This window comes from Gambusia affinis, linkage group LG08 (genome assembly GCF_019740435.1).
Source record: "Gambusia affinis linkage group LG08, SWU_Gaff_1.0, whole genome shotgun sequence".
NCBI classification, from domain to species: domain Eukaryota; kingdom Metazoa; phylum Chordata; class Actinopteri; order Cyprinodontiformes; family Poeciliidae; genus Gambusia; species Gambusia affinis.
In genome coordinates, this window is record NC_057875.1 from 22,650,088 (window position 1) to 22,663,774 (window position 13,687).

General features: G+C 43.2%; 1 protein-coding gene across 2 annotated transcripts in view; it reads left to right on the top strand.

The window, feature by feature from the left end:
* Nucleotides 1–259: 259 nt before the first annotated feature.
* The window catches only part of wnt7bb (wingless-type MMTV integration site family, member 7Bb), a 44,773-nt gene continuing 31,345 nt past the window's right edge, over nucleotides 260–13,687 (top strand). The window contains exon 1 of one of the 2 annotated variants that reach the window (XM_044124900.1): nucleotides 260–397. In XM_044124900.1, the coding sequence (XP_043980835.1) occupies nucleotides 327–397 (71 nt within the window). In that variant the 5' untranslated portion in view covers nucleotides 260–326. Of the gene's footprint in view, nucleotides 398–5,953; nucleotides 6,411–13,687 lie in introns of those variants that run through there. The other variant, XM_044124899.1, reaches the window with a different exon arrangement.

Here is a 13,687-nt window from a genome sequence, read left to right on the forward strand (position 1 = left end):
ATTTTAGCGTTTTTGTTTGTTTATTTTTTTTTTTAAAGTGAGGACGAATAGGAGCCACTTCCTCTCAAGAACTCATTCACCTTCCCCCCCCCACCCCCCCCCCCTCCCAATTGCGGTCACGTTTCCAGCTTTCGTTTCGGACTCCTCTCAGCATCTCACCTGTTCTGGACGATGGGTTTGTCGCCGTCGAGGATCCCCAAGGAGCTTCAGCTTGACGTGACGGGAACCAGGCGGTATACGTGCCTCTGGGGGGGTTAGGAACGCTGCAGATGTGAACGCCACTTTGTGTTAACAGTGCATGGCCTCTGGATAAAGTGCTACCGATCATGCACAAACCCCTCCGAAAGTGGAGTCTCTACGTGTTCCTGTGTTTTGGCATCATATACCTCAGACTAGGGTGAGTTTTTCTTCTTCTTCTTCTTCTTCTTCTTCTTCTCTCCCTCCTCTCTCATAGCTTCCTTGCACGCGCAAGCTGTAAAATTGACAGAAAAATGCGCACTTGATGTGTGGGTTAAAGTGCACTCTGACCTCACATTGAAAAAACAGAAAAAAAGTTTTAATGTCAAAATTAGATGCATCGACTTTTAGAAAAAAAAAAAAAAAAAAAATCTTGTGAGTAAAAGTAGCGCCCACTTGCTTGTTGCACTGAACACCGAGAGGCTTTATTTGCTTCATGTCAGGAGGCTCTTTGCTCTCTTCTTCTTTTTTTGTTGTTGTTGTTGTTGTTGCACAAGATCATTTCAGCCAGTGTCTCAGCTCCCGATCCTCCATACCTTCATTAATAGCGGCAGACTGAGTTGTATTTCCACATTCCATCTCCTAGACTCAGATTTTCTTTCTTTTTTTTTTTTTTTTTACGTCTTTACCTGTTTTGCAACAGCTCAGCTTCATACAAAAAAAAACAAAACAAAAAACACGACACTATGACACATCACCCAACATCTTCGCTTGTAACTTTGTAACGTAAATCTATTGTTTTGCCAAAGCCGATCCAAGGAAATATGAGGGCCACTGTACAGTTTTATTGTGGGGGGCACCACTGCAGTCCACAGAGCAAAAGTCAAATTTTCAACTTAAATCTTCAGGTAGACCTGATTGATAAATTCAGGCTTGAATTGTGTGAACTGCATTTTGTGTGTGTGTGTGTGTGTGTGTGCGTGTGTGTGTGTGTGTGTGTGTGTGTGTTTCTAAATTAAGGCTATATTCATTTTGTTTACAGCTTAACTGAAAAATCCCTATAACGTGTTAAAAAAAAAAAAATTCCCAAGGAGCGCACACAGTATAAATCATCCAGGGACGAACAAATGGAAATGTACGGTAACTTTATCTTGTTGTGATATCGTGGGAATAATATCAAAGTGGAAAAAGTGTTTTGTTTTTGTGAAATTATGAGAGGGTTATGTTAAAACAAAGTAACTGTAATATCATTGAGCGTTTTCAACACCGCAGAGCCTTTAAAATGAAATCACTCAGTCAAAGTATCCTGGAGTCATATTCTAGTTCATCTTGTACCTCAGGTGGTTGCGATGCCGTCCGTGCTCGGGATCAAGAGGTCATGACTTCTCCGTTTCTCACGTGGATGCCCCTAAATCATTCCTAATGCATGTTGAGATTTACTGGTCTTACAATTCTTCTCATGTCAGGCTATATGCCTCAAACTTTAGCGTAACAGTCTGTTGTCAACTTAGACTTTTTTTTCTTTTATGTTTCTTAAGCATAAAATGCTCCCCTCTGTATGGTTCAAGCTCAATCAGTTTCTGCATGTCATCACAAAGCAACCAGCTTGTGTCACGGTTAACTCGTTCATCGACCTTTGATTAAGTCGACGATGTATCAGGAGGCGTTTCGCTCGACAACCCCATCAATCATGTCACTTTATCTCATAAATAAATCAGCTAGGAGGAAGTACCCATTGATTTTTACACACAACAAACCTCGCAGGCAGAAGGTCCCACAGGTTGGGATAAACGGGTAACGGATGAATGGACGGTGCGTTTACATGCGACGTGTGAATTTAAGTTAACGTCCAAGCGGATTTTTTCTTACGGTTCCCTTTAACCTCGGGCCGATCCGTGGAACTTAATTCGTGTTCTGTGTGTGATATTAAGTGATTCCCAACGGTCGCGATGCACTGGATCAAATAAATCAAAAATGACGTCGTAAGAAATAAATTTAACTATCTGTTGCAATTCATCCCTTTAGTTTTTGGCAGCAGTGAGCCGTGTCGTATTGTTTGAAAAGAAAAGCGTAGATTGCACATTTACAAAACCCAGAGACATAAAGTATCTGGTGAAGCCCAGAGAACTTAATGAACGGTGGCACCAGTAGAGGAGGGCAGTTGTTAAACCCCAAGACGGTCTCGTGTGCTGATACCGTGACTGGTATCTATTATTCATCTACTAATACTCATGCAACGTTTTAACATTCATAACAAGCCACCTTTTAAGTCTGTCACTCGCTGCTGGGAACTGAAATCAAATGTTTTTTTTACGGTTTTCCCTCCGGCCAAACAGATTATATTCATAACGGGTCCAGTGAACGTATGGATCCAAGAGACGGCAGCGTGAGCTTCGGGCTAGTTAAACACCAGCACGACACCAGCATAACATTTCCCGCTGTGGCGTTAAGCTTTGCTGTGCCACCCTGACTTTATCGCTGCTCGCCATCTGGCTGCCCCTTCCCAACTTTCTCTGGCTATCGCATGACAATAGCTCCACTATGAGGTAAAACTAACCCATCTTCGGTGTTTACTAATCCGGAGCTCTTGGCTCACTCCGTCCACCCTTTCACTGCGGCTGAAAATCTTTCATGGTACCCTCTTTGCTTCCAGTGCAGGTGTTGAGTGAGAGTCACAAAAGAACAAAAGAACGAAGGAAAGAAAGAGAGGACAAGAAAAAAAACCCTGCGACAAAATCTTCAGGGTTTTATTTCCTTGCTCTGATTCCACTGGGCGCTCATAATGTTATGCAGTAGATTCCTCTTATCTGTATAGATATATCAGCTGAAATGTGGATGGAGTCCTCTTTCGGATTAGAACTGTCATAAAATCATAGCTGTCATCTTCAGGATACATGAAAATCTAATTCAAGGAATAAGAAGCAGGCAGACAGATTGTTGATGCCTTGTCTTTTTTCTTAGGACAAGTTTTAAGACTTTGCACTGTAAAAAGGGAATTTGGAGGGAATTATACATATGGATTCACTCAAGTGTATTAGTTTGTAAATGTAATACACGTGAACGGTTAAATTCTAACAATATTGCATCACTTTGAAAATAATTTAAAAAACATGGTTGTTGAGTCCAGTCAGTCATTCTTCCCTTCCATTGTAGTGTCCAACAGAGAACAGTAAGTAAATGTACTTTACATACTTTACTGCACTTAAATGCCGTATCAATTCAAGTGAAGACGCATAATAAAACTTTGTAACCTACTGTAGCTAGTTTAGCAGCAGTGCTAACGCTAACTCTCGGAAGGTTTTGGTAATGAACAGCTTAACTGTGGCTGTCAAAGCTTCCAATGCTGCATTGCTAAAATAAATAGTATCAGTTTGTATCCAGCTCAGCAATAGCCTGAATGTTAAACTGAAACTTGCTAGCAAGCTGAGCTTCTAATCCCTAAGGTAATCATGCAAACTAACAGTACATCCAGCCATAACTTGCCACCTTGTCAGAAAAGAGAGTTTGCTACTATTTCACTAGCATCTTATGCTTTCGCCTGAAACTATTTTTATTTTTATTTCTTTTTAAAATGGTGGAAAACCATGCAACCTATTTGAAGAAACAGTGAATTAGCTAGCTGGCTACAGTAGCACATTTGGCCCTTTTCCACTAGCGCCTGGCAGAGGGTCCGACCGGGCTCAACTCCACTCTGCTCTCCGTTACAAACAGGTGACAGCTCCGGTGGGTGGGGTTGCCATGTTGGGCGGCCCCAGCGTACGAAAATTAGCTCGATGGGATCTGCATGCAGCACAACAACGGAGGGGCGTGGAAGCTTCGTTGAACATTCTGCTCAGTTTGTGGCGTTTTGTCAGACTCACAATCTCACAACAGTCGCTGCTGTGAGATTTTACAAATGGCGGCTCGGTTTGTCGTAAAGTAGCGACTCCTCCCCTTAGCCGACAGCCTTCTGGTGCCAGTTGCGTTCCCGGGTGTGGGTGTTGCAACCCGCACCACATAACCCCGACCTTTCCTGTAGTTTTGCTCAAAAACTGCAACGAGCGTTTCTAACCTGAGCACGCAGTGAGACTGACGTAAGAGCATACTTCTATGTGAAGCAACAACAATTCGCTATGCGTGTGTTTAAACCTCACACGCTCGCTCAATAAGCGCTCGACTTTGACAAAGTCTTGCTTCACCTACTCTTTACTCGAGCTTGGCTCTCTGTTTGCCTTTGCAACTTAACAAAGTGCATGTAAATACAAACAAACACTCAGAAGGTATTTTAGTTCCATTAAGAGTATTCCTTGCACATACTGCATTCGCTCAGATGACAAAAAGAACAAACTACAACCAGAAAGTCAAAATACTGAACCAAAAGGCAGAAATAGCACAAGGAAAAGGTACAGATACGTGTACAAATATGTTAGCTACATTCTGTACACAAGCTAATATTTTTTACCCGTGTTCGTTTTGAAGACTAAGCCAATCTTAGCCATGGTTTCTGACATCCAATTGATTTTTTTACTAAATAATAAAAACCCATGATGGAAATGGCTGACGTTTTCCCTCGACAAATAAAACAGAGATGAAGGCACCGAAAGCAGCTGAAGTCCAACCAGGTCTTATTTTAATCAAGGTCAAAGGTCACACAAGGCTGGAAAAAAACGGCCAGTGCGACTCAATCTTCTTGAGCAGAAACGGAGGCCACGTTTCAGGGTTTCTCCTCGCTGTCTGCAACCAGCGGGAAAGAAAAAGAAAAAAACAAAGAGTAGACTCCGGGAACGAGACAAAAAGAAGAGTCAGAAACGTTGCACTTTTAAAGACAAAAACAACAATTAAAGAAGAAAAAAAAACATTAAGAGTCAGCTGACTAAGATTAAAATGAAAACAAGCGGCAAACTGCAACCCAAACTTTGTACAACGTTCAATTAAAATGTGTTTTCTAAAGGAAAACTGCTGAAACTCTATCGGTGTTATATGTTCAGTACTGTTTGATTTGATTTAAATCTATAATAAGGAAAACTGAGGGATTGAGAAGTTCATCATATCGTATAAACTGCTGATTTATTTGTACTTCACTTCAAAACGAGTATATAAAATTTGAGTCAGTTTGCATTTATGTACTTCAGCTGTTGAATTAATCCCAGTGCATCTGTTTAAAACGGAATAAGTACATTAAAAGGTCTATTGAAATGCTGTGAGGTTTATTTTAAACCCTAAATAGCTAAAATAAGCTAAAAAAGGTTCAGGTTGTTACACCATGGCAACCACCAAATTTCTCTTTTGCTTATCATATCGACTATATAAGGACAATCCTAATACAGTGGGAAGGGATGTTGAATTTATCTAATTATGCGTCTTGTTCTTGTGAGAAATTATGTAATTCATAATAATCCCGATAATTTATTACGCATGTCGGCCTGCGCAAGAGATTAGATTTTAATTTGTAATCTTAAATCCGCGTGAGAAAAAAAAAAAAGACCAAAAAAACCCAAAACAATTTACCATGGGAACAACTTGTTGAATCAGAGAGAGGTCGCGTCAGAGAGACAGACGTGTGCGCTCGGACTGTTTTTATTTATCACGCAGCTTTTCGTCAGCGTTTGTTTATTTCTGGCCGGATGGGTTTAGAGTAGCAGCGGCGGCGGCGGCGATGGTGGTTATGGCGGCTGATCATGAATGAAAACCTCCTTCACATCCAGCGTGGGGAGGGGGGGGGGGAGGCGAAGGGTGGAGGGGATCGGATCAGTGTCACCCCATTGTCCCGCCGTGGCAAAGTGGGCGGATAGCAGTGTCTCCTCCTGCCCAATGGCAGCCGCGATCCTCATGAGAGCGCAGAAGAGGCACTTTTCTGCCATGCAGAATCCCTAAAACCATCATCGCTCCGGCTCGGCTCGGAGAGCCCACAGCAGCGCGCGTTAAAGAGCCTCGGCTGCTGAGAGATGTCAGAGCCAACCTCGGCGCACACACGGCCCTGCTGGGAGCTCGGAGCTGCGTAGGGAGCGCCGCGCAAGGAGAATCTCCGGTGTCTCTCTGTTTCTCTCTCTTTCTCTCTCTCGAGCGGACATAAAAGCGGGAATATATATATTTTTATTTTTTATTATTTTGCCTACTTGTATCGGCGTCGTCTCACTCCTGTCCGAGCGCGGCCATTCGCTCAATGTCATCATGATCATCATCTCGTCGCGCAGTGTACTGCTGTCAGTCTACTACCCGCAGATCTTCCTGATCCTGACGAGCGGAAGCTACCTGTAAGTCAGAGCCAATTAACCCAACAGCTCCTTAATTAGCTCCGGAGCCTGCCCGCTCCGCGGCTCCTCCACACCCTCATCCACACCGCATTTCACATCTTTTGTAATCCCACTTAGTAAATACATCTGAAGAGACAGGAACGTTTCTCGCTGGAGATAAAGTTAAAGGTTTTTTTTTTTTGAGAGCGCGTAATGCGCAACGAGCTGTTTGTTCAGTGCCAACCACAATGCTTCTTCTTTTTCTTCTTCTTGTTCTTCTTCTTCTGCTAGTCGTTTTTTTAATTGTAAAATGAAGTTGGGGGATTCGACTCACAGTGCACATCGTCAGGAAAGCCATTCACGTGGGCTGATTAGTTACACTTGAACGCGGCGTCATGTCCGCGCGTAACGGATTGTTGTTGATTAATCGGTCGCCGCCTCACATGTTTTGTTGTTTTTTTGCATGTTCCAGCCAACATCATTTTGATCATATGCTCTCTCTTTTTATTTATTTTATTTTTTTTCCCCAGAAACTTGTTTTCGGGTTCATTTCGGCCACTGAGTGGCAGAGGTGTTCTAGACATTTCAGATGTGGATTTTCAGATTTTACTTTCTTTCTGAGGGAAAAAATGGAATGTGTGCGTTTGTTTGTGTGTTGTCACATCACCTTCGGTTTGTTGTTGGTGTGTGTGTGTGTGTGTTAGAATTAGATCCTGCGTCCTTTTGACCTGCAGTCAACAAGTGATTGATGCAGAGGCGTCTCCAGACAGTGGATGTGAATGAAAGGACGAGCGCCCCCGTTGGCCCATCTGATACTCTTCTCATGTGTTACTGTAGCTTTTATGCTTGCGTTCTTTTTTAAATATTTTGTCTTGGAAAAAATCCCAAATCGGGTTTTGAGGAATCTAAATTCAGCATTCAAATAATCTCGTTCCCTCTTGACGCTGAACTGGAGGTGATCGAATCCCATCCAGACTATTAAAAGAACTGAACTTAAACAACAGGGGCTTTTTTTTGTCTTTTTTTTTGTTGTTGGTTTGTTTGTTTTTTGAAAGAGCAGAATCAGATGCTGCAGTATCAGCCAGCTGCAGTATCAGCCAGCTGCAGTGCGCAGCCGCGGTTCGCCGTAGCGCCAACACCAGGGCTGCATTGTTGCTGGATCGCCTAGACGCGGTGACATAACCATTAAACGTTGCGGTTTTCGACACACCGATTGCGCTACAGGCGTATTTTCCTTCCTCGTTTGTCTGAACCAGAACGCTGGCTTTTTCCAAAAATAATTCCTCATCCACTCCATCCCTGCTCTTCTCTCTTTTTGCTGCCCAGAGACCCCAAACCTGAGTCCAAAATAGATGTGGTTTCCACTACTATGAATAGGGATGGCTTGCACATCAAAGCCTCTCAGAACAGTGTCTGTTTTAATTCTCTCAGCATAATTTATGCCCAAATCTTTTAACCAGCCGTTTCAATAAGGGTTAAAAGCAACATGCCCGCGTCTTCGCGAAATGTATTTTGACGGGTTCCTTCATAGAGTTTGTTTAAAATGCCTGTGGCAAGCAAGGCAATAGCAAAGTCTCCGCTTTCTGGAGGAACGTTGCTGCTACGACCAGCATTTGGATCCTGCATGCTGTACGTTTTTAGCCTTTTCCCTCTTATTTAATTTTTAAACTGAACGGGCAAATACGTTCAGGATCTAGAGCAGCGTGAATAGCCAGCAAACAGTTGTATAGGAAACACAGAGAAACAAGCAGGAGCGAAGCAGATGATGAGACATTTCAGAGAGTTTCTGTTCCTTCTGCTGCTCTGAAACAGACCCAGGATGCTCCCTTGACCTTTTCAGACCCCGTCCTCAAGGCTCCCGCTAGCTTGCAGCTGGAGCCTCATGCTGAGATGCAACACGCTCTCTGGCCAGACGTGGGGCCCGCATGAGACTGTCTCTGAAAGATGAAAGATGGCCCCCCCCTCCCCGAGGAAGAAACAATGCGATTAGGAGAAAGGGAAAAAGAAAATGATGCTTTATGTAAAAAGCAACTTTTACATAAAGTAAAAGGAAGACAACCTTTAGTCGTCCTGCTGCTAAAATAATATTACATTCTCTAAGTTTCTAACACACTGCAAAAAAACACAAAATCTTGACCAAGTGTTTCTGGTCAAGCTTCTAGTGCAAACATCTCAACAAGCTGAACAAATAACAAAACATACGAGCTCATTTTAAGTCAACAATGATGAAAATGTACTGGTTCCACTGGTGGATTATTTCTCTCATAACATGATAAACATATCTTGTTAAAAGTGAAATAACCTGCCTGAGGAACTTTTTATTTTTATCAGTATTGAGGAATTATTGATGCAAAACAAGCTCCTGTATTTTGTTGAGAAGTTACTTGCAAGTTAGTTTTGTCTAATTTCAAATGCATGGAGACATTTGCACTAGAAACTAGACCAAAAAATATTTAGTAAGGTTTTTGTGTTTCTACGCTGCATTTATTCACTACTTATAGATTTTGCTGCATGTGGACTGGAAAAAGAAAATAGTTGAACCAGCTTTAGTTGAATTGCTTCAATTGGTGACAAGTAATTCAATTAAGTTTATCCAACTTAATTTCTTAACCTGTCCAGACTGAATGGAGCGCCGGCGATCCAGCCAAATTTGCAGTACTGCAATTCCGCCACACGTAGCGCTGTCTGAAAAATTCCAACGGTTTCTGAAAGGGGAGACGTTGCGCTTTCCAGGTAATATTGGGTTATTACGGTAATTTCACCGCAATAACCCAATATTCCCCACTCCCCACCATACCAGGGAGTGAAATTAATCTGAGAGGGACACTATTAACAGACGGTAAAAATAACAGCTACATATTGAAAGTTCCAGTTGTTATGGATAAATGGGCAAATATATTCACTCGGGCGTGTTGTGGTGGCGTAGGGGATAGCGCAACCCACGTTTGGAGGCCTTGAGTCGCCGTCACAGGTTCGATTCCCGGACCCGTTGACATTCACCGCATGTCTTCCCCCCTTTCCTGTCAACCTACTGTCAAATAAGGGACACAAAAAACCCACTGGAGGGGAGAAGAAAAAAAAAATATATATTTACTGGAACTAGAACTGTGTGCAGTTAAAATAAGCAAAAAAAATATCCAGGCGGTGATTTTAAATTTAGCATATAAAGGGCTACGTTTGTTTAACTCGACAAATTTAGGACAGTCTTACTCAAATCATTTCATTTACGTCAAATAAAGAAGTAAAGTAATGGGCCGAAAAGTGTTTTTTGGTTCAGGCAGCCTTTACTTGAGAGGAGAGAGACAGGAAAGCGGGTAATGAAAGAGGGGGGGAAACATGCAGCAAAGGTCATCAGGCTGGGAATCGAACCAGCGACTAAGGCCTTCTCATGTTAAACCCCTGCGGTACCACTGCACCCTGGTCGGTCCAGGTTCTGTCCCTGGTGAAGCTGGCGCCATGACATCAGCCGTCGGATACAAACACGGCATAGAAGTTCATTGTTTCAAGTAAAGTTAAAGTAAAAATTTACTTTAGGTTAAAAATGTGTAACTTTTAAGTTAATTCAGAATAGAAAAAGTAAGTTGTCATCACTGACCCAAAAGAAAATTAAGTGAGATTAATGTAAATAAGTCCATAGGATGACCTACAACTGTTAGAGTGTTTTACACTTTGTAGGGTGTGACATATTCGCTACAAGCGTAGCTTTCTGCTGCGCAGCAACAGGTTGGGAAGGGGCAGTGCCGTGTCACTGTTTGTTCTGAGGTTTATGATCAGCAGTGGGGGGCTTCTGTTTGACATTTTTGAAGCGGGCAGCGCTGCGCCCGTTATATAATCACGCAGTTTGTAAATGAGCAGCCAGAGAGGAAACGGCGTGCTCTCGGCGCTAACACAACAGCAATTCCCCGCTTTCATTCACTTGACTCGGTTGTGTCTCCGGCGTTTTGGTAAGTGCATTCCTCAGCGGAAGATGCATGCCCCCGGAGCTTAGCAGCGTTTCAGTCAGCTTCATAGTGTTTCATGTGATGGAGTGGGTGGCTGGAAGCACGCTGTATGCCATGAGGGTATGGTTTCTTTTCAGGCCACCCTGCTTAGTAATAAAACCTTCAAGCTTTTTTTTTTTTTTTTTTTCCCCCTCTTCTTCTTTTAAACCACTGACGTTGGGTAATGCTGCAGAAAGGCCGATGCCTCGCCGGTACTCAATCATTTCAGCGGCTGCCGAACTGCCCGGGCGCAACTTCGTGACACTTTTCGGTCGTCGGTTTTCCTGTCTCGTGGGAGACGAGCCGTCCCCACCCCAGGGCCCGCCGAGCCGAGGCGAGCCGAGCCGCTGCTGGCACAAACAGAGAACAGGGCTAAAGCAAACAGAATCGCATTTGTGCGCCGCGATGATGCGGGGATTTAAAAGCTTAGCTCTGGAATTCCCTGTTTGGTGTTCGAGGGTTTGGGACGGTGCTGGAGCTCTGTGTGTTTCAGAGTGAGGGAGACCGCTCGAGAGAAGGAAGCCAGTGAAACGGCTGCGTGGGCTTTCGGCAGAGAAACGTAAACACTAAAAGAAATGAAAGGATCTGGAGCGCATAGCGGCGTTGGCAACGTTGGCGTCCGTTACGCCGGTAACCTCGTTCTCCAGTTGTAGATTGCTGTTACTTAACGAGTCCGCCCCATTTAGCTTGTGCAGACGGGACATCACCGTTGCTAAGAACAACCACGTATTCGGCTGGGGGGTCAAAAAAGGTCAGAGGAGTTCAAATCGCTTTACGGCAGCGAGAGCAAAGAAGGCCTGAAAGCAGCAGCCGGCTGCAGTGTTTGCTGTGTACCTGACGAACGTCTTGTTCCCGGCCGGCCTCCGCCTTAAGGCTTTGTATTCTCTCCTTGATGTAACATGTTATTTTTTACTTTTTTTTGCTGCAACTGCATTAAATATCCCCTATAGCGATATTTGGCTGCAACAAGCAGAGAAAGGTTTGGAAAATATGCCAGGAGTCACTGAGAAACATCATTTTTAAAGGCTTTGCACGTTACTACATCAAACTCTGATGTGTTTTCTTGGAAGTAGAGGGAAAATTATGCAACACATGGTTTTATAAAGTTAAGTAAAAAAGATAAAAAGAAAAAAAAAGAGAAATATGAAGAGTGTGTCATGCTTTTTTATTCCAGCCCATTTACTCTGCCAGGAAATCCAGCGTTACTTCAGCATGATGCTGCCACCAATGTTGTTCCATGGTGCATTCAGGGTCATGCGCAGTGCAAGTCTTCTTCTGAACATGGTCAAAAACGTATATCTCAATCTCAGATGACAAAAGCAGTTTCTTAATTTTTTATTACATTTGTCTCTTGGGAACTTGATTCACTAAATGTGTGACTTGGCATTTCGTTGGACTATATTCTAATTAGAAGCATCAAAGGAAAGAGGGTACAAATGTAAAGATGCGCCACAATTTTGTCAGATTCCTATACATTTCATATATATTTATATTTATATTTTCCTTCCACTACAATTTTCCACTAGTTTGTGTTTATCTATCACATAAAACCCAAATGAAGAACATGTGAAAAAGTTCTTCATGTTGCTGTAACATGAAGAACAGTAACATGTTCTTCATGTTACTGTTCTTAGTGTAATCTTAGTCTCTTAGTGTGAGACTAAGATTGCGTTCGTAACCTTAGTCTCATCTGTTTGGTCCACTTTTATAAGACTTTAGTTCATTTGTCTAGAAAGTGATGTTCGTTTGGGGAGGTGTGAATGCGTAATCGAACTCTGATGCGAACCAACACATTGAACTCTGGTGTGCCTAAAACGCTCGCTGTCGGTTTGATTGTGGTGAACTCTAGTGTGGTTTGAATGCATATGTGAACGCCAAGCGGACCGGAGACCACTCCAAAACCAGGAAGTGCACTGTAGCGCAGAGCATTCTGGGTAAATACAATGAAAAGGAATTAAATGCATCAAGTGCAAGCAGAAGATGTGCCTCAAGAGAGAGAAATCCAACAACCACTAAAGTGAGATGCCAAGTTGGGTTCATGTCGTCTTCGGAGGTCTTTGTGTCATTCCCTTCCACGGTTCTTGGTGCAGCGCCACCACAGGCAAGGAGGGGAAAAGATTTTTCAAAGGTCTGCCATGGCGGTATGACGGCGAACCGCATTGACTGAAAACTTAAACGTTTTGTCCTCGATCAAAGCGAGCCGATCGCGCTCCAATAGTCTAAAAATTTGCGGGAGTTTGCACGTGCCTAAAATGTAAAAGTATTTTGTTTTTTTGTGAGGTGGAGCAAAGGTACTTGTCCAGATGAGATTATCTGGGAGTGACTTTTACCAAATAAAAATATATTAGTTCTCAGCCTGTGGTCTTCTCCCAGAAGCTCTGTAAACTCCAATCTAAATCCAAGAGACTATAATTCTTCAGCATTGTTCCTCCTCACCCATTCTTCCTCTAACCCCCTCCCATCCGACTCTCCTTCCTCACGCTCCGCCATCCCGTTTTTCGCTGACACACAACTCGCCTGAGTTCGTTCGCCCTGTCTTGCGGTTAATCCTTTTCGAGGTCAACGTCGTATTTCAAAAGGAGCAGTGTTCCCCCAAGCTCATTTCTGGCTGCCCGTCCTCAACATGTTTAAAAAAAAAAAGTACGTATCTACATGGTCTTGATGGCAGCAAACAGAGCACTGGAGGGAGTCGGCACTTTGTTTTTGGCACCAATCCGCTTTGGCTTCCGCAGCGGCAGAACCAGCCCACCTTTTAAATGTGTTTTCTGTGTATTCACAGCAAATCACTGGATGCGTGTTGTCTCTGGGTAGAACAAGAGGAGGAGAAGGTGTGTGTCATTTTCTCAAGCGCGTAATAACCTTGAATTACGGCGATTTGTGTTGAAAACTTTCTTCTTTTTTTTTTTGTTTCATTTTGTTTTGTTTTATGTACTCATTACAAATTAATTATGGGGATGTGGCTGAAGATAAAACAGTCTCCTGTGAACAGTGAGGGTGGCACGTTACCTCAGGAGTCCGCCTCAAACATGTAATTAAGCAAAGCCTGAGACGTATTACTTTGTGTGACATTTGTTTGAAAGAGGGACAGTGCTTCCACACCGAGAGAAACCACAATGGAGTACAATGTGTTTCCATAAGAGCCTGGAAGCCCTTCACAGTGCTATGGTACCAAACAATTAGCATAAAACCCCAAACTCATTACTCAGACTCCCACCATCCGAGCCAGCACTCACTGCTGTCAGTAGTCGAACCGGCATCCTACTTTTTTCTTTCTTTTTTTCCGGGTACTTTCTGTAAGTTTCCATCTCCCTTAGCAGT